This window comes from Euleptes europaea, chromosome 2 (genome assembly GCF_029931775.1).
Source record: "Euleptes europaea isolate rEulEur1 chromosome 2, rEulEur1.hap1, whole genome shotgun sequence".
NCBI classification, from domain to species: Eukaryota; Metazoa; Chordata; class Lepidosauria; order Squamata; family Sphaerodactylidae; genus Euleptes; species Euleptes europaea.
In genome coordinates this window covers 20939269-20961532 of record NC_079313.1, presented here as the reverse complement: position 1 = coordinate 20961532, position 22264 = coordinate 20939269, and the positions used below count along the sequence as shown (strand labels likewise).

General features: G+C 42.3%; 1 protein-coding gene across 1 annotated transcript in view; it reads right to left on the bottom strand.

Moving 5' to 3' along the window:
- Window positions 1-22264, bottom strand: part of ACBD6 (acyl-CoA binding domain containing 6) — a 156393-nt gene that overhangs the window by 112393 nt on the left and 21736 nt on the right. Inside the window, exon 3 of the mRNA XM_056844532.1 lies at window positions 21083-21179. Within this exon, the coding sequence (XP_056700510.1) occupies window positions 21083-21179 (97 nt within the window). The remainder of the gene's footprint in view (window positions 1-21082; window positions 21180-22264) is intronic.

Genomic DNA, 22264 nt, shown 5'->3' with positions numbered 1-22264 from the left:
GAAGACAGAACTAGAATAGAACCCATCCAGATGATTCCTAATTGAACCCATGCCATCTTCTGAGATAAGCTCAGATGATTGGAGCGCTGTTATTGGTGTGTCAATCAGTGAGAGTTGTAACATTTGTGTGGCTTAAGGTGCTAAGTCATATCGCTTTTTTGTAGCTATTTTTTTCCAGTGGCCTCCTGTATAGACTGCGCAGAAGGGAAGATGGAATAGAACCCTTTAGGCACAGCAGGGAAGGGTCCTGTAAAGTTGAGAAACTATGTCCTCCCAGGACATCTTTATCCACAAAGTTATTAGGAAATCTGTTTCCAAAGTAAGACTGACTGATGGCTATGAAATTTAGACACGAGAAACTGACCTATATCAAATGAGACCATTTGTCAATTGAGCCCAGAACCGTCAGCTCCAATTAGCAGCTGTTTGCCAAGAACTCAAGCAGAAATCTTTCCAAGTCCTGGGAGCCAGTCAATTGACCATTCACATATTATTAACTGAACACCTATTATTTGACCAGAGCCAAGTATTGCTAAGTCCTCACCTGGATGGCGCAGGCTAGCCTGATCTCATCAGAACTCGGAAGCCAAGCAGGGTTGGTCCTGGTTAGTAATTGGATGGGAAACCACTAAAGGAAGTTCAGTGTTGTGACATGAAGCCAGGCAACTGCAAACCATCTCTCAACACCTCTTGCCTTGAAAACCCTACGGGGCCAGCTGTGACTCGACAGTACTTTCTACCACCACCACATATTGCCAGATATTCCATAAAGCCAAGACTGACATAGTGTAGGTGAGCAGCTTATCTTGTAAAAATTTCATTATGGTGTTGTACATTTGCAAGAGCAGGGCTGCAGTCATTGCCAGATCTAGCAGCATAACAAAACGTTTTCCCAATGACCATCTGCTATAACTGCAAGCTTTACAAATAGGCAGTTATCAGCGGCAAATACCATTTTAAATATCATTTTAGAAGTTAATTTTACTGTTTTATTACAAGAGTTAACTTGTTTTCATAGTTATTATAAAAATACTTTTGTTCTACTAAAGTCAAAATATTTGCCCGTTATTTGGTCAGTTAGTCAACTAAATTATGTTTGATTGGTCAAATCCCCAAGCATCAGGAGCCAAAATTCTACATGTAGAATTGAATTGGCCACATGAAAAGAATGAACTCTTCCACTGACCTATAGTTTTTCCCCCTAAAAAGAAGGTCAGACCCTTCCTTACCTCTCAACACAAGCTTTATTCCCCCCCACAACTCATGGTATTTATTACTAAACGCACGACATAGCCTCTGGAGTCCTGTGTGTCCTTAACCCTATTCAATATGTAGCATGTTACAGTCAGGACAATTCTTGCTTCTACACCTTCTTGAAAATTGATGCGTTCATGGCTAGAATATAGTTGTCAACTCTCATGCAGACCTGATGGATCTGAGAAATTCTGCTCCATTCCGGCAATTATGCTGATAAAATTGATCAGAAGCTGGGCAGCGGAAAACAGAGGTTCACTCAAAACAAGAACAGCCAAGCGTTTCCATTCTTGGCTCAATGCAGTGTATTTTTCAATAAAAGAACTGCAGGCTTCAGAGTACAATCAGATCCTGACTAGCTGTCACTGGCAATGGTGCTCCAGAGGGCTACAAGTCTGAAAGCTGTATTCCAAATGGAATGGAAATACGGGGAGTCACATTTGCTAACATCATTAATTCACTTTTGCCTCTACCCCTCCTTATTCTTTTATACATGATGTCAAGATATATACTTTTAAATTGTTGTCAAGCATAAAAGAGGTGCCACGTGTCCCACATCAGAGGTTAACATATAATGACAGACACATTAAATACCCTGTCCAATGCCTCCATGACAATTTTAGCTCCATCTTAGTTGTTTTTTTTAAAAAGCAACTCAAATACCGTTATAAGCTCTAACAATATTAAAATCAAATAGTGATTGAAAAATGAAATATCTGAAAAGGATGGCCCTATCATACAAAGCATTACATAAAGGAAGAAAGATTCATTATAACAACTCTGAAATAGCTTCCTTCACAGGGTCTCTGCTCTTTCAGCTCGAAGTCTACCTTCTGATGCTTTAGCACAATCGTTTTCAAACAATGTTCTGGGGAACCCAAGCATTCCTCACTTGGAAAATCAAACATTAAGGAGGACTTCTTTAATGTAAACAAAGATTCTTATTCCAGAGGCGTAGTCTGCTAACCTGCTGCAACCAAAGCAAAAAATAACCCCTTAAAAGCAGGCCCTGAAACAATTTTCTCTGCCCTGACCTGGATGGCCCAGGCTAGCCTGATCTCGTCAGATCTCAGAAGCTAAGCAGGGTCAGCCCTGGTTAGTATTTGGATGGGAGACCACCAAGGAATACCAGGGTTGCTGTGCACGCAGAGGAAGGCACTGGCAAACCACCTCTGCTAGTCTCTTGCCATGAAAACCCCAAAAGGGGTTGCCATAAGTCGGCTGCGACTTGACGGCGCTTTACACACACACACACACACACACACAAGTCAGACCAAAAATGTAGGAGCCAGATTCATTTTTCACTCTTTAGAGGTCTGTATATTTTTTATGTATTTACATTATTTATAGTCTGCCTCTCACTTGGACTCAAGGTGGATTACACAGAGTGAGTCAATACTATCGGCAGGATGAGACATTCAATGAACAATGGAATAGGAATTAGGGTTGTAGAACCAACCAGAAGTCTAAAAACAGAACTCCCTCCCCACACACGCACACACTTACCAGGCCGCGCTAGCGGCCCAGCGATTGGGGGAAGCCTTGCTGGCTTCCCCACACACACACACACACACACACATGCCAGGCCTGCGGCGGCAATGGTTGCTTCCGCGGGAGAGTCCGCAGGCCGCACCAAATGACATAACGGGCCAAAAGTTCCCCACCCCTGGGTTAAAGACTGAGGGAGTGTATAAGCCCTTGACTGTATGGCTAGTGTTTTACTGAATCATGTATAGAGTCAGTTTTGTGGATATGGAAACAGACCTGGCATGAGGACTTGTTGTAGGGGCCAGTCCCCAAGTTGCACTTCCATTGGATTGTCTATTGGAGCTAGTAAGTAGCTTCTTCAGGTTTTATTTTATTTCTTACTATTCTTATATCCTGCCGTCCCCGGCAAGCCGGGGTCAGAGCGGCTTACAACAAAATCAAAACAATGTATAACAGATTTACATAAAGCACATTAGAACAATTAATATAATAGTAAAATCCAGCCCCACAGACATCACCAATCGATAAAATCAGCAATAAATACGGTATATAAATTCATAAGTGCATAAGATGGAGCTCCACAGTGGCATGTCTGCTTTGCAGGGCTTACGAGCACTTAAGTCCCCCACCTAGTAAACGACTAAGAGATGGTAAAAGGGGGGGGGGAGGTGACTGTAAGCAAGGATTGGCCTACCCCTCTAAGGCTGGGAGAAATACCAACATACAGTTGGCTCGCCAAAAAAGTAACTTAATTCAGATTCATCTCACTTTGCCAATTCATCAATAACTGGGAGTGGCCCAAACCCACCCTCAGTAGACAATTTACTCTTAAACACAATGTTGTATTTCTCTGTGCTGTGCAATGTGATGTTGCACACCTGTCCTGGGACCCTGAGCTGACATTTCTTTGTAGTAACTTTGTAGTAGTTTGGGATATAAAAACCCTTCGTTAAAGAGACTTGGGGCTTCTTAAAGATTAAGCGGCATAGGGTGTAATGAGCATTCATAGGCAGGAACTTCTATGTGCCTCAATACAGACAGACAAATCCATTTATTTATCTTCATTGTATTAGAATCAAAGAATCATAGAGTTGAAAGGGACCACCAGGGTCTAGTCCAACCCCCTGCACAATGCAGGAAATTCACAACTACCTCCCCCACACACACCCAGTGACCCCTACTCCATGCCCAGAAGATGGCCACGATGCCCTCCCTCTCATTAACTGCCTAAGGTCATAGAATCAGCATTGCTGACAGATGGCCATCTAGCCTCTGCTTAAAAACCTCCAGGGAAGGGACACTTACCACCTCCCGAGGAAGCCTGTTCCACTGAAGAACCGCTCTAACTATTAGAAAATTCTTCCTAATGTCTAGACTCAGCCCCAAATTGGATAGTTGTATACTTTGCTTGTTTCTGGTTGTCTAACAATGGCTTTCTAGACAAAGCTAGAATTTAAAAAAAATTAAAAATAAGCCTAAAGAAAAATTTAAAGTTTTATCAGAGTAGGGGCAAAAATGATAATCCCAGGACATGTATACATACAATCATCATTTTGAAGATAAAAGCAGATATGTGTAGTTTTAACAGACCAATTCTGAGAGGCATTACATAAAACTGAGTAAAAGAACTCCTCTGTCCAGGTGTTACACATGAAACAAGATAAAAATGATGAAAAATTATTCGCTCCTTTGAGTAAGTTTCTGTCAGCTTTTCTCAGGTGCCCAAAAGAAACATGAGAAGAGATGCAAGGTCCTATGCGAACAAAAATGCAAAATTTAATTTAGAGGAGAATTTAATCAGGAGGAGAAATTCACTAGATTCCTAGTGAAATCTGATCCAAGGAAGAGGCAAAGTAGATTTATTTAGAGCAGCCTGGAAGTTCTGCAGGTGTCCGATAGCACACCTGACATCCATGTAGCAGAAAAGGATGATTAAAAGCAGTGTGTGAATGATCACAAATCCTGCCATTATGGTACTTCTACACAACCAATGTGCTATAGACATTTGTGGTATTTCAGTACAATTCTCATTACCTTAAAAAAATTCAGTGCTCCTTTTCAGATTGAGTAAAACTAATATTCAGCCCAAAAACACTGTTTGAACAGCCACGGTTTCACAGGGTTACAGAACTGTGAGTGAACTTTGGGCTGATTCTGCAGACTTAAACAGCAAATATTTTTATTTATAAAATGCCCTCAAAAGCTGCTCCGCAATGGTCATATCTGCAACTGGTTGGAGTTTATAGAACTCTGCTGTGGGTTCACGGGCTTGAGTCACAAAACCGAAAAAAAAAGACTTGGGTTCTCTCTCCCAAATCTAGGTATCAGAAGCACTGATCTCTAGATTATGACAGAAGAGACGGGAACTTCTTCCCTGAAGCAGCTAGGGATTCCCTTAGATTAATGCTGATGCCAATCAGAAAAAAAATAGATTCCTTGCAGCACATTAACTGAAAGAAGCCCGAAGTATATACAGATAAAATCCTCAACTTTCAGACTCTCTCCACCTCCCTTTCTACCCTGATGTCATGCCCTGGCTCTCTCTAGGAAACACACTTGGTCAGACGCTAATTGCATTTGACAGCAACAATTACACACCAGGGTAGAGATTTGAAGCTGGTTAATTGTGTGCACCATAATTGCTCTGCCACCTTCGCTGACTAAAGCCCACGGCAGGGCAGTCAAAGCGAGAGAACGCACCACCCCACCTTTGAAATCAGGTGGTCCGAGACGGCAGCCTAGAAAACTAAGGGGATGCACAGCTGTTTTTATTAGGAAGCAGTGGACACAATACAAGGGTGGGTCTTTGACAGGATACCTAATGAGGCATGTAATGAGTGCAAAGCAAGTGCTATTCCAAAGATCCTTCCCACCTGTAGGTAACAGTGCTGGGCTTCAGACGCCCATATGCTGAAAGCTCACTGCAGCAGTCTCCACCTTTTTCAAATGCGCATACATCTCAAGATTCTTGAGACTCTTTATAGGTCAGCTTACATCCAAACAAGATATTTCAGACAGTAGCTTTCCTATGAGACCCTATTCTGTGAATCCACCTCTTGTGAAAAGCTATTGTACCTCTGTCACAAAGACGATTAGTGTCTGTCAGAAATATTCTTCTTTAATATTCTGTTCTCAACAATCCTTCTTGGCTCCAATGAACAGGGCAAGAATCAGTACCTGGAGTGTTTTCAAAGGACCTCTGAAGAGTCATACAATTTCAGCAAACCTTCCTTTCAACTACTAAAGCTACACAATGTACTGCTGCTCCTGTTCCTTGCAGTGGCTTCCATTAAGATTCTGCCAACGGTACCTTATACAAAATTGAATATCACATTTTTATATCATATCAAGTAACTCCTCCATCGGTGAAGATGATTCCTTTTTAGTGCGGGCAGTTCAGACAGTCGCCCACCCAGGCAAAAAACCAAAACCAAAAACCAAGAGTTCTCCCAAAAATAAGAATGCCTTGTTTTCTACATGCAAAATTGCAAATACTAAAAACAGAAATAACTACATCCTTAAAAAGGAAATGGCTCTGTGATAATGTTCACAGGTTTTGTTTTAAAACCTGCTTATTCACTAAACTGTGTGTGTACTTTAAGCCCCAGCAAAGTACTTTCTGGCAACTAGCACAAGTATTAATTATCTGAAGATCTGCATACAGAAGGTTATGCAGGTTAGGGTTACTGGCAGATGAGAATCTTATAACACGACCCATAATATGTGCTCAATTAAACTAGCCAAAGGACAATACAAAAGAGGCAGGCAAAGTTTTGCCAAGAAATGAGCCAAGAATGGTAAGATAAATTCAGGACCATCACACTATGCCACATCTCTGTTACAAAGACTTGCTCAGGACACCCTTGCCTCCCATCCATACAATCCTCAAAGTAGTTAGTAATTACTAATTACACTTGCATTTCATTTGAGAGATTAGCCATTTAGTATTCTTGAGGAAAGGGGTGGAACATTATCGAATAACCTCAGAGTAAACAAAAACTTGAACCACTGTGGTTTACAGGTCAAATGTCTGGCAATACAGAATGCTTGCAGCTGGTTCAGCGTATTGTTACATATGCTAGGGACATTAGCTGACTTTTAAGTTCTTAAATGTGCAGTTGACACCTCCAAAGTATGCTGGCAACAAAAATGGGAAGTTATTCAAATAGTCTGGTCACTACAAGTTTTCCACAAGTTCTTCCTATTTATGAAATTTAAAATCGACATTAATGCCTCTACATGAAAACAAGCTGTTCATCCATCTTTTACTGCCATCTAAAACGAAGCCATTTATTGAAGATGAATCTTATTCTTGTTCCGAGGAGCTCAAAGCAGTATTCGTGCACATTACTCTCACAAACCCCCTGAATGGTTTGGTTAAGAATTGGCTAAATAGGGATTTGACTCCAGGTATCCAGGCCCAAGTATACTGCCCATTATGCCACATTTGTTCTTTTTAAAGGTCTCACGAAGCCTTCAGTTTTCAACAACCCAGGAGTTTTGTACGAAGGTTCTTTGCCACTGTTGCCATGCCCAAAATCACAGCACAGGAAACAAACATGCCAAAATTTTAAATTTAATTCATAGGTTTTAATGTTTGCCATCTTGAACGTGGTCTACTTTAGGGAGCAGCTGCATTTTTTAAACAGTGAATATGCTGAGGGGGTCATCTTGCACTCACATACAAGTTACAAGTATGTAATTTTAAAAAAATTGTGTACATGTTGGGAGGGGGTCAGCTTACATTCAGGGTCATCTTTCTTTTAGAGAAATATAGTAGGCCAGCTCATATTTTCCTTGCCTGAGCCATCAGAAGACCTACACACTTTTCTACCACATCATTCATTTACAGCCCATGAGTAGTGATTCCCAAGTGGTTGCAACCCCTATAGAGCCATCATTTTCTTGTTGCTGCTTTTTGGAAGGGCCTGCTGCTAATGAATATGTGTAGGGAGCAAGGATGAATTAGCACCAAGACAACGATCAGGACAAAAAGACAACTCATCGGTGAAGAGGATTCCTTTTTAGTGCAGGCAGTTCAGACAGTCGCCCACCCAGGCAAAAAACCAAAACCAAAAACCAAGAGTTCTCCCAAAAATAAGAATGCCTTGTTTTCTACATGCAAAATTGCAAATACTAAAAACAGAAAGAACTACAAACTGAACCTCCATGCTACCTTAACATATGCATCTTAGTTTTTGCTATCTGAAAGGCAGGAAAAAGTTGCAACCAGAGAACATATTTTATAGTACAGAAAAGAAAGTGTTATTTGGACAGAAAAAGTCTTACATCGTTTTAAAAACTTTTTAACACTGGAAACACAGAACTCTGCAATTGTATATCATCATATATATCACAGCATATTAAGTGTGGACAAGTCTAGCCATATTTAAACAATCAATCCTTGAAAATATGTTGAAGATGTTTACAGTATACACAGGTGTTGTCAACATCTACCACTGCAGATTGCCTTAGATTTAAAAAAAATCTATCTTCACACTACATATTTTGAATAAAACCTAGTGTTCTGGATGACTCTAGTCAGGCCTGATTTGGACATCGTCATGCACTTAAGAAGCCCTAGGCATATAGTTAGCTTTCCTAAATCAGATCATTTAACTCCTGGGTGGGGGTACACATCAGTAACACTGCAGGTTTGTTCCAGGTATAGTACACTATTATAGAATCTCTGTTTCCATTCTAAGCTTTTATATATTCTCAGATGCTCTGTGTGCCTGGGTCTCAACAAATAATAACTATTGATAATGGGTTAGACAGTTTCTGAGATATGTATGGTAGTAATATAGTTATATAGCCTTGTTTCTTGTTACTCTTCAAGGCTATTCTCTTCAGGTCTCTAAGGTCCTTTTTTTTGGCAAGTCTAGCTGAGAGGCCAGGCTAGCTCTGTTTCTGTGCATAGAGACCTCCTCTATGATCTTTTTGGTCAAATCCACCAACTGTTTCCTCTATTTCTGGGCATATCCATAGTTTTAAGAACCATTTCATTCATTCAAAAAGACAAATCTTTCATATGAGGGTTTCTTTCCCCTGGTGCTCTCCCAAATTTTCTTGGGAGGAAAAAAATGGTTTCCCCCAGATTTCCACCCCCCACCCCAGGTCTTCACTAATATCACCTTTAATGAAAACAATTATAATTAATAAAAAATAAAATCCACATTGTACAAAACCTTCCATTATTATGCAAGTTCAATGTAGTTTTGCTCCTGCCACAACAATTTCCTCAAATAAAGCTCCTTACCCCCCTCTTCCCAAAACAACAATAATATAGCAGAAAGGGGTGGCCGCCATTCATTTATGGGGGAGAAACCAGAGAGATGTACTCAGGGGCACAGCAAGGACAAGAGCTCCATCTGCCCCCTGTTTCAATGACATCTGCTAGTAAGTATCAAATCTGTTCCTATAGCTCCATCCTGGCTTCTTTTTTTCCTGATCATGCTACAGCATGATGGGATTTTATTTGTCCAACTCCAATGAGATCTAAGTGGCCTATGTGTTCCCTCCTCCTCCTATTTATCCTCACAACAAATAACAATTGGCCCAAGGTCGCCCATGAGCTTTCTGAATCCAAGTCCCCTATTCCTTGTCTGACTATCAATTACCACACTGGCTCTCACCATTAGGACGAGGCTTTTATACTGACACACTTCATGCCTGCCCACCTTCTGACCCACCAAGGTGACCATAGCTCACCAGGAGCTCAATGAACTGTTTTTGGGAAACTACCTGGGACTGCGAAAAGGTCATAAAATACCACAAAGCAACCACATATATCTGGTGGGCTGCACTCAGCTTGATAGATTACAAGTTCCACAGGCCTGGTATAAATAAGAGAACTGCTGTGAATCTCTTGAGGTGACCTTGGGTCAGTAATGATCTTTCAGCTTAACCTACCTCACAGCACCTGGGGGAGGAGATGATGGGCGGGAGGGGGGGAGTCAGGTACACTATCCTGAGCTCTATGGAGAAAGGATGGGATGAAAAAATAAATAGTGTGAAAGAATGGATAGAATGAGTCCATATTATAGTGTGTATGTCAATTTGTCATTCCTCTGCTCATCTTACACAACTTATTAATCTGAATTATCAAACAGCTTCCCATGATTTACCTGGACATTCCCTGAGATGTTTTCTGAGATATTTTACAACATTCATTTTGTGTCAAAAAACATATATACAACCAGTTTAGATCCACTGGTACTGTCTATCTTAGAAATGCTTTCATGATCTAATATAAAACTAGTATCTTTTAGCAAGGTCTCTCTAAAGATGTACAAAGTGTCCTTTCCCCTGATGACACCACCAGCATTTATTCCCTTCTGCATTAATTCTGTTTAATATAAAGGATATGATGCATCACTGAGTCATTAATGTAAAGCAGCTCTCTTGAACGCTTACACAGTGAACATCATTTCTTCTACAGATACACCAGATGCTCCCATGTATTCATATATAGTTTACTGGTATTCATTTCCGGTACTTTTTTTTTGTATTTTTTTAATTAAATGCTTTCCTTCACTTACCTCTACAATTTTCCCAAAACCTATGAGTCCTTCACATTTGCCTTAAGTCACAGTTTTTATTTAAAAAAAAATACAAGCAGGCAAGGGGACACCCAATTCTCCCCTCTCTTGCTGGTCCCTGGTGCTCCATGCTGTGATAAGCAATAGTTTGGGGCAGAAAGCACACATGGCTTGCTTTCCACTCTAACCCTGTTCCCTGCCACCACTGGCCAGGTGATGAGAGGGCTGGGCCTAGAACAGAAAATCACACCAGATGCACTGTCTTCCCCAAGCAAGGAGAAGCTTGAAGAGAAAAGCATGCACGGCACACTTTCTGCTCCAAGACCCACCCCACACAACTGATTGAAAGTGGTTAAAGCTTGGAAAGTGTGCAACATGGCGCTCCATTCCAAACCTCCTCCCCCATGACCTCAGGATCTAACTTTTGTTAAACTTTCAGGGATTTTAATGTCCCCAACCTTTAAAAAAATACAGATTTTTCTGCAAACCTGGGCAAACCCCCATAGCTGAAATCTCCCATAGCTGAACCTGGCCCTACTGTAGTTTTTTTTAAATCCACATAAGGTCCAAAATTCAGGATTAGATATATTGATATATTAGATATATATCAGGTGGCAATGTTCATACCATTAAGAGTTAAATCTGAGGGGTTTTTGCTTTTGACCATTTTACATAGTCATGAGTGTTAAAAAATCATGTACTAGTAACACGAGATCGCGACAGAACCAACATAGTTTTTATTTTGACATAAACTCTCCGTAATTGAAAACCTCAGCACAATGTAAAACTAGAACAGATGGCATTGCTCATCTACACAAAATCAGAATTAACAACGCTTACTGCAGTTCTCATGGTTTTAGATGGTCTTATTTAAATAAGTTTTATTCCTAGAAGGGAGCCAGTTGAATGGGGCTCTCTCTGGTTTTTACAGGTGTTACAATATCTGTTTTCTATCAGGAGGTAACATCGGACTTACTGTAGTCTAACATAAGATGCAAGAGAGAAATAATCTCTCTACTTTGTGGGATCAAGCTGTACAGACAACAGCCAGGGGATGTGTGGATGTGGCAAGAGACACAAAAAAGTTAACTCAGAAAGTTACAACACGCTACTTACAAGCACACCAATTTTCCCAAACAAGAACATGAGTTTTAAGCAAGAAAGAAAGGTGGCTTTGAGAGGCAGTTTAGGGGATCTTTGCAAATTTTAAAATCTAAGATTCTTGTAATATAATTGCAAAAAAACTTAAACAACATCTTCTGCATGCAAAACAGAATTTACGTAAAATAATACCACGCTGGCAACTAACAAGAACAGGGCAAGAATATTTAGGAAAGGGTTCCAAACAGCTCCCTGTTGCAAATCTCTTGTTTGGTTGCTGTTTTTTTAATTTCATGCCAGTCTAAACTCCAGGAGCTGGTCTGGCAGTATTTTATTTCAATTAACTGCCAGAATGAAGAAGACTGCAATGTCATAAATAAAAGTTAAGAGTCCATAAATTTAAAGAGGCATAAAATCAAAGGGAAAAAAAACAAATAGCCTATAAACCCGTGTGCAAAAATATATATATATCCAACTGCTTGCAGAGTTTTCCTTATATTTATTGCATAAAGGCATTTCATTCTTTTCGTGCCATATGGAGTCTGTGATTTGAGTCAGTTCTGAGAAAGACCCAGAAGTGCTTCAGCAAAGCAATTGGGGTTTATGGATACCTCATTATAAATTGTAGCTGCATTGGGGGGGGGGGGGAAATGCCTGTTATTTGTCAAGAGGGTACATGCAGAGGGGAAAAAGGAGCTAAACACCACTGTTCGGAATGCTGCTAGTATCTGTGACCTATGACTCCTGAGACAATTTAAGTGCTAGAACCCCAACTACCCACAGGTCAATGGAAACCTGCCTTAAAAAGGCAGCTTGCAAAAGGACAATTGCTAGGCACCAGTTTACACACAGGCGCAAGATAAGCCATCCTTCTGTCACCTTCCATTTAAAATCCGTTCACTAACCAACCTGAAATTCAGTGCTGTGTCACTTGCGTGGAAAGCGTACATTAAACAGGAGTCTCTTTAAAATAGTAATTTACATTTTAGACCACAACATACATACACAGATGAGCCCACATTGTAAATGCAAATCACCTAGCAAGTATGGCTCTCCATTTGAGTGGTGCAACTTTTCTTCACGGCAGCTTTTCCCCCCTGAACCTCATATTATCTCTGCTTTTCCTTTCATATCAGCATCCTGCAAGCAACCAAATCAGCATGCTTGACTAGCACAGATTTACTGAATAATGTAGATAATTTTATTGCTTTACGCTACTTTGTAATAAAAAGTTACCATTGTGCCTTACAAATTGGAACAGGCAATAATTTTGAACAGGACAAACTATCATCAGCAAATTTCATAGCATCCCTCTCACTATTACAAAAGCTGGCTGTTCTCTGAGCTACTGCTATAACACTCGGGGGAAGGTAGAGATACTGGGGGACTGTTTTCAAACATTCAACGTTGTGTTCCTTCTTCACTTATCAGAAAATTTAAAATATGTATGTAAGCTGCTCTGAGCCCTAAGATCTATACCCCACCCTATTCCAACAAAATAGAGAGGAAGCCATACTGAGGCCTGAGAAATTTGGAGAAAGACTGACTTCTGGCATGCTAAGAAAAGAAGAGCTGGTTTTTATACCCTGTTTTTCTCTACCACAAGGAGTCTCAAAGTGGCTTACAATCACCTTCCCCTCCTATCCCCACAACATGCACTTTGTGAGGTAGGTGGGGCTGAGAGAGTTCGGAGAGAACTGTGACTGGCCCAAGGTCACTCAGCTGGCTTCATATGGAGGAACATGGAATCAAACCCGGTTCTCCAGAACAGTCTGCAGCTCTTAACCACTACACCATGCTGGTTAAAATGTACAACTCATAAAAACTAATTTACAAAAAATATTAATACGGGTGAAAGGGAAGCTTAAAGTGTTTCACAACACTTCTCAAATATCTTTCCTGGACAGATTTTGCTGAGGATTAATCAAGCGGCTTCAGTAAAGGTCAATTTCAAACTATAAAGACAATTTACTATGTATAGAACCTTAAAAGAAGCTCTGCAAACAGAAAAATTGGTGTGTTTAGCAGTGGCTGAATGCTACTTAACCATAATATAAGCTGCTGTGTGATACCCTGTAGCTTAATAGTGGGGACAGACAACTGGAAGCCAAGGAATCCAGTCTGATTGTGGGACGTCCCATATGGCTTCCAGAATACCTTTCAATAATGAAGACCCTGCCCCCGCCTTATGTATCATTTGCTTTATCCTGTAAGAAAAAAGGGGGGGCTTCTGGAACTCCCTCCTTCAAAGTGATCAGCAATCCCAGACAGCTTCCTCTATTAGAGGCCTCAGCTGCCATTCCCCATCATGCAGCTAGGGCACAGGCAAATACAATCTGTTGCACGGCGAGCAATAATACATGATCTTAATGTATTCCTACAAAATGGATCAAGAAGATGAACAACGAGGGGGAGGGAACCTGTCGAATAGTTCATTTGAAAGAAAACTGAATGGAGAATTGCTGGTTGCTATTATATGCTGCTTTCGAAAGACCTCTTGTTATAACTTGCCTAGCGACAGGAAGAGGAGCAAATCTTCAATATATTTTTGCAAGATGGTTAAAACTAATCACAGGAAACTTTCTACTGTTTTTTGCTTCTTTAAGAGCTAATGATGTTTAGCAGTTGTATTGTCAGACCAGGATTTGGGATGACCAAGTTGAAATCCCCTCTGCCAGGTGACCTTGAGCCAGTGAATCATGCCAGGTGACCTTGAGCCAGTCACAAACTTTCAGAATAACCTTCCTCAGAAAGTTGTTGTGAGAACAGAAGAGAGGATGATGTCAGCAGCTTTCTCCATTGGGGAGAAAGGAGAGGTATAAATGAAGTGAATAAATAAATGAAGTTTCTGCCATGGTTTTACATATTATACAGGGGGAAAAGACTCTTAACAGGCAAGAAAACATTTACTTGGATGGCATTCCAATAAAGCGACATGACAATATCATTTTAGCTGTTTTTCAAATGATTTTTTGCATACTAATAGAAGCTCCTCCCTAGAAGCATTCATATAGCTGAGTTCAAGATTGATGGCAACCTACTGTAAGATTACAAGAACACCAGTATGTTAAAAATTGCATGAAGATTTATTATATTAAATTTTCATAGCATATCAAAGCCAAGTCTGAAACACCTGCCCAGATTACGGTGTTATATGGTACACAAACATCTACGTCATGCAAAGCTAACTATTTTAACCCAAGCTTTGCTCAGACTTTGATCACGACAATCTTTATACCACCCAGAACAGGACATAAAGGAAGCCCTGCAGTAATTTGTATAAGAACTTCTTTCCCTTGCAGATGATATATCATCAGTGGAGTCATTCTTGTGGTAGCAAAATAAAGATACAAGGCAGGATATAAAAGAAGCCATAGATTAAATTAGGCCATGACCCAACACATTTTTCCTTTGTTCGCTTTCCAACCCCTAGTAATCCTGACCAAACCACTCTATTCTCCTCACTACAAATGACGGCTCATTGGGCAGATTAACAAGGTGGCATCTGTTTGAGCGATCAAAATAGGAAGACATGCGGGGTCTGGGTCTGCTTGCAAACCACTGCTCAGTTAATGCACTGCATTTACTAGATTTCTTCTTGCAACAAAGTGCTCTTCAGCATATGTTTATTTATTTTAGTTTAGAGAAATGGCACTCTCCCCTTTGATATGGAAAAGGGTTAGAGATGAGCTTGCTATAAAAGTTCTTAGAACCCCCTTCCTTAATATGCCGTTTTAAATACTATGATTTTGAAAGGTTAAAAACCCCACCCCTAGTTTTATTTTTTTTTAAATCAAGGCCTGGGTTACAAAACTCCAAATTAAGCTCATTTAAATTGGGGTGCAATTACATGCTTAGACCAGTGCATTTGACGTTACTTGTTAAAGATGACTGATTATAAGTACACACGGTTTCTTTTAGTAAGGAAAAAAGATCTACAGACCACACAGCAGCAACAAGGTTGATGCTACTGATCTTATATTGAAGGCTTTTCACAACTGCACAGAAACAGCAGCATAAGACTATTAAAATGCTTTGGATCTGGGGATTTGGTTAGAAGGCATCATGAGGCACTAATTAAATTACCTCTATCCATTCTAGCTGCAACCAAGGCATTTCTTGCCAATATGATGCTATGCATACAGCACAATCCACAAGTGTTATCAGCAGGGGAAGCCCTGGTTATAAACAAGTTGTTGCTTCCCTTCATTATCACTGAATGAGCTATTCAACATCATAGCTGAAGTCTGTGAATTAAGAAATTATTTATCTGTCAAATTTTAAACATTTTGGACAGCGGCAGACATTTGATCCTAGGTGGCTGCAGAGGCTGGTTGGCCATTATGAAGCAGCGCCACCTGGAGGTTATCCTCAAGGAAAGCAGGAAAAGTCTTTCCAACAGGAAATCTACTCACTAGGTCTAATCTGTTCCTATAGCTCAGAGATGGGGAACCTCAGGCCCGGGGGCCATATGCGGCCCCCGAGGACATTTTTTGTGGCCCTCGGGAGCTCCGGGGCCCCACCGTAGAGGCACCGCATAGAGCGGCCCTCCCTGAGGGTGTTCCTGGGGCCACGGCTTGCAGGGGTGCTGCGGTGCCCTTTGGACGTCCTTTCGCTGACTGACAGCTGTTGGTCGACAAAAGGAGGGGGAGGGACGCTTCCCCCAAGGTTGCCCCCTGTAGCCGCAGCGTGCAGGAACGCTGGGGCACACTGTAAGCCCCTCTTGTTGCCTGTCGGCTGTTGAGCAGCGAGGGGTGGGGGAAGAGGCCCGCGGCTCCCAGGAGCAGAGCATGAACGCAGGAGCCAATCGGGCTTCAGGGGGCCTTTTGTGGACTCTGGGGTGGGGAGGGCATGGAGCCTGGGGCCAGCGTGTGTGTGTGTGAGGGGGAGGCTTTTCTCTCTCCCTCTCTTTCTGTCTCTTTCTTTGTCTTCTCCCCCTCTTTCCGTTTCTTTCTCCCTCTCTCCCTTTTCCTCTTTCTCTGTCTTCCTTCCTTCGACCGTGGGCTGCGCCTCCTTGGCACCTCGTTTGCTTGGGCCCACCGCTGGCTGCCCTCCCAACGGGTGGGGGGAGGACCGGGGGAGCCCTCCAGGCCTTCTCTGCGTGGCCTCCCCTGGGGTTGCCAACCTCCAGGTGGTGGCCAGAGACCTGGCAACCCTAGCCTCTCCCCCACCCACCAGGAGATTTACACCTGGTGTGGCCCCCGAATGATGTTATAAATGTGCAAATGGCCCTTGGCAGGAAAAAGGTTCCCCACCCCTGCTATAGCTGGTTTGCTCTCGTTACCACTTTATTTACCTTGAAGCAGGACTGGTTTGTAAGAGCACACTGGCTACTTTGTTTTCTCCATTGCTACTACCAGCTGAAAAATCAGTGCCACAGTCTTGTTTTCTGAAGCAAGAAGCATTCTTCACAATTTTTTTAAAATAAAAACGGAATCAAATACAGAGCAGCAGTAAGCTAAGTATATGCTGTCTCTCTCACATTCACACCAGGTTCATCATTAGATTTTCAAAACCCCAAGGGAACTGGACAGGTGGATGCATTGTTCTTGGAGGAGAGGGCTATCCATGGCTACTAGTCAAAATGGATACTAGTCATGACGCATACCTATTCTCTCCAGGAGCAGAGGGGCATGCTTTGGAACACATGTAGGTTAATGCTGCTGCAGTCGTCTTGTTTGTGGGCTTCTTAGAGGCGCCTGGTTTGCCACTGTGTGAACAGACTGCTGGACTTGATGGAACTTGGTCTGATCCAGCATGGCCTTTCTTATGTTCTTATTAACAACAACTGGTTTTGAAAGGGAAAAAATCTAGACCATAAATGGTACACATTTTAAAGTGGTGGAATACCAGCCGTGCTTGGATCACACAGGAAAATCTTATCTAATAGTGGCTGGCCAGAGGCCCCTAGTGGCTCACACTAATCACAAAAGCAGCATTACCAAACAACCCACAGAGAAAGCAGTGATTTCTACATAGTTTGAAAGCTCCCCAAGTCTGTAGAAAAGTATGATTTGCAAATTAACCAGGAAGAACACCCCACCACAATCACCCCAAAACCACATTCCAGGACGTCCAGAATGGTAAAAGCAACCGAGAATCAGTTAAATGAGGGGGAAAGCAGAGGGAGGAGGGGCTGTGGCTCAGTGGTAGAGCATCTGCTTGGCATGCAGAAGGTCCCACGTTCAATCCCAGGCATCTCCAGTTAAAGGGACTAGGCAAGTAGGTGATGTGAAGACCACCGCCTGAGACCCTGGAGAGCCACTGCCGGTCTGAGCAGACAATACTGGTTTTGATGGACCAGGGTCTGATTCAGTAGAAGGCAGCTTCAATATGAAGGAGATGGGAAACTGGCCTACTTGATTCCTGGAGAGCTTACATAATTCTGAAAGGGGGTGGATGGATTTCCGTATTATTTGTTTTCACTGCTCTTCCCCATCTGATTATTTAAAATCCCACTCCCTTGTACCTTTGAATACAAAATTCCGAGAAAAAGCCATCATCTTCATACCCTGCTTGTGATTTTACAGAGGTATCGCGGTGCTGCTACTGCAAACAGGATGCAGCTACATTATATGAACACTTGGTATGATTAAGGAGGGCAACTGCTGTGTTCTTACCACAAAGATCCAAATGTTCTATTTGTCCAAAGACTACTTGAACTCCTTGAATTAGCTGCAGATCTGAATGTAAAAGCAGGCAATGTTTCAGACACTTATGAATGTCCCCACGAGTTTCTAAATTAAAATGCGGAACTAAGAGGAAGGTAATGGCAAGCCACCTCCTGTTAAGTCTCTTGCCTTGAAAACCCTCCTGGGTTGCCATAAGTCGGCTGCCACTTGAGGCACTTTACACACACAATTAATTGATGTTCTGCAATGCTCTGACATTAGGCCTTTGCTCACAGCTAGAATCAGAGCTCCCTCATGTGGCCCACAGAATAACTAGTCTCAATTCAATTTCAACACGATCAGAAGACACTAAGAAAGGAAAATCATGCCTGTGGCTTACAAATTTTCCAGTCATTCCCACCCAGCGCTGCTATATACATTTTAGGGTATGAAATACAACTTGGATTCTAAGGACAACATAATTGCATACCATTACTATTAACAAACATTAATATATTCCACCTTTTTTTGCCATCAAGTCACAGCTAACTTATGGTGACCCAGTATGGCTTCTTGCCAGCGTGGGAGCGCAGGTGGCACATCAGGTTGACCAGCTGGTCCAAGGCGTAGGAGCAGTGTGGGCAGCGGTAAAGCTGTAGGGTTTTCAAGGCAAGAGGCGTTCATTGCCTGCCTCCACGTCATGACCCTGGTATTCCTTGGAAGTCTCTCACCCAAATACTTGCCAGGGCCAACCCTGCTTAGCTTCTGAGATCTGACAAGATTAGGCTAGCCTGGGGCTATCCAGGCCAGGGCTATATTCCACTGCAGAGGGTTAAAGCTCTTCACATACACTACCTCAATGCAAGGCAGGTCCATATTATTATCCCCTATTGCAGATGGCAGAGCTGAAAACAGCTTTTTCATAGAATCATGGAGATGGAAGGGTCTATACAGGTCATCTAGCCTAACCCCCTGCTTAATGCAGGATCAGCCTGGAGCATCCATGACAAGTGTTTGTCCAGCCTCTGCTTAAAGACTGCCAGTGAGGGGGAGCTCACCACCTCCCTAGGCAGCTGATTCCACTGTTTTTTGTCTAAGCACCCCCCATCAGACTTCTCAGATTGCACAAGGCACTGCCTGCACAACTTCAGGCATATCTCCATAGCCATAAAGATAAAACTGGCTTTTTAATACAGGATTCAAGTTCTGCACTTGAAGAACTCATATGCATCACCAACAAATATTCAAAATCATGCCTTAGGAAAACACTGCATTTAGTCAGTTTTAAATATCAACTGTACATAAAACAAAAAAGGAGGAGGAATAGGAAGAGGAGAAATAGGAGGAAGAAGAGGAAGAAGAATTGGTTTTTATATGCTGACTTTCTCTACCACTTAAGAATCAAACCGGCTTACAATCACCTTCCCTCCTCCACCCCACAACAGATACCCTGTGAGGTAGATGAGGCTGAGAGAGCTCTAAGAGAGCTGTGACTAGCCCAAGGTCACCCAACTAGCTTCCTTAGGAGTGGGGAAACAATCATGGTTCACCAGATTAACATTCACTGCTCATGTGTAGGAGTGGGGAATCAAACCTGGTTCTCCAGATTAGAGTCCACTGCTCCAAACCACCACTCTTTACCACTACACCATGAAAACACATGCAAAGAAAAACGCGGACTTTAATCATGCCCAACACTGCTTATAAGCAGCTGTGTATACTAATGGAGGGTACCTTTTTTAAAAGAAGCACATATTCTGTGTTACTTGCAAGTAAAAAAATTATCTTGAACCTGGGGCACTAACGAAGGGGACATAGGTTGCTTACCTGTAACTTGTTCTTCAAGTGGTCACCTGTGCGTTAACCTGATGAGCTTGTGCCTGCCCAGAGGTAGGATTTGGAAACTTCTAAAGCTAGCTTTTAGGTGTGGAGGTCTGCCCCCAGATTCACAGCCAGGAGTGAGCATGCCCAGAGAGGAAGAAGCCATGCCTTGCTGCTCAGTTCCTTCCAAAAATGCACAAGTACTCCACAGCAACTTAAAAAGGCACCTGGTGCGGGGAAGGTGGGTGGGTTGTGTGAATGCACAGAGGACCAGTCGAAGACCAATAGCTACAAGTAAGCAACCTGTTTTTGCTACTTCATGTTCTCTGTGCATCACACAGATGGGTATAGAGTAGCAAGCTGACCTTGCTGGAGGTGGGTACAGGTGCTACAGTTAAAGAGAAAATGTAGTACCACAAAGACAAAGTAGGCATAACGCTCCAAGAGAAAAAATCTCAAAGAGAAATATTGTCGAAGGCTTTCACGGTCAGAGTTCATTGGTTCTTGTAGGTTATCCGGGCTGTGTGACCGTGGTCTTGGTATTTTCTTTCCTGACGTTTCGCCAGCAGCTGTGGCAGGCATCTTCAGAGGAGTAAGACTGAAGGACACTGTCCTTCAGTGTTACTCCTCTGAAGATGCCTGCCACAGCTGCTGGCGAAACATCAGGAAAGAAAATACCAAGACCACGGTCACACAGCCTGGATAACTTACTCAAAGAGAAAGTTCTCAATTGATGCTGCTGCAGCAAATGAAACCGAACTGAGCAGGAATGGGAGGCTCTTCTTGCATTGGCCATGCTTGGTCCAAGCTGTGACCCTGAGCAGCGGGAGATCTCTGCACCTAAAAGCTAGCTCTAGAAGTTTCCAAAATCTAGCTCTGGACAGACACAAAATCCATCAGTGCAAATGAACAGATGACCACTCAAAGAAGTAAGGGTCCATATTTGTTATCAAACCTATGATTATTTTCCTCCAAGCCAGTTACTATTTCACCTACCAGCTTCCCAACTTCCAAAGCAAAAACTCTTCAGACACATTATTTCCTTGGTCATTGTTAGGGCAGGACTAAGGAAGTTATGCTGCACCAAACCCGGCAGAGCCATGCATGCAACCTTTCAGACGTTTGATAATTCCCATTTTTTCAAGCCCAAGCAGACAGCAAAAATAAGAGCTCTGCTGAACCCCTGATGAGCAGCTATATACGGCTGCCAGGCTGTGTTCAGCTTACTGTCTACAACAAGAAATTGCGGAGCTAAAAAAAATGTACCTGGGGATTCCAAGAGGGGTCCAGTTTCTTCACAGTGGCAATATACTCTCGCATTGCCTGCTCAGGACTTGTATCACCCAATGCTTTCCAAGCTTCCCTGGAACACATGTGGAAAAGAAAAGGATCCAACATTCAGCAGACATTCAACAATTAACTCCAGATTTCCTCCCTCTCATTCAGCATCCTGGATTAGACTCCTATACTTCTTTCTGTATCCATAATCAGTTCCTACACGCAATTGTGCATCGTTACTTGCCCTAGTTAACCTTAGGGCAAAAATAATACAAAAGTTCTGCTTACACCTGTTTTCTAATGATACAGGGCCAATCGAAGGCTGAAACGGCACAATTATTTTTAAATACCTGCCTGTTTGTGGCTTCCCATCACCGATACTCTCACCTGCCCTGGGCATACAGGGTTGCCATGCAAGGGTTAGCAATACAGAAACAGCACATACAAGCACCGCTGTGGCAGCTTCACTTCTAAACTACTCTTTAAACTCTGTGGAGTTGAAAAGCAGTTTAGCCATTCCACAGACAGTAGCTAAAGGTGGTAGAGTGGTTAAGAGCGGTGGACTCTAATCTGGAGAACTGGGTTCGATTCCCCACTCCTCCACATGAAGCCTGCTGGGTGACCTTGGGCCAGACACAGTTCTCTCAGAACTCTCTCAGCCCACATGGAGGCAGGCAATGGCAAACCACCTCTGAACATCTCTTGCCTTGAAAACCCTACAGGGTTGCCATAAGTCAGGTGTGACTTGATAGCACTTTCCACCACCATAAAGAGTAGCTGCTGACTGGGGGCTTTCTAGACACCCATGGTGAGCTTTTCTCTCACTCTGGATGGTAACAATGGTGGCACAATGATGTCATGCCGGGGAACCAGCTGGTCCAATAGATACCTGATGTATGAACGTACTGCAGATGCAACCAAGACAAGGTAATGCTAATAAAAATGTTACTGTTGCTAGCTCACAAATTAAATTATCCACTAATCAACTATTTGCAGCAACCCTTATGGCAAGGGCAAATGTAAGAGAGTAATATTCAACAGATGCAACAATTCCTATTTGGCTTTCATCCACACTCTCAAAGAAATAACAAAATATGTTTAAAGTGAGTTCTAAGGTTAACGTATCTATTGGAATGATAAAAATCACTTTATAAATGCTGTTCAGATTTA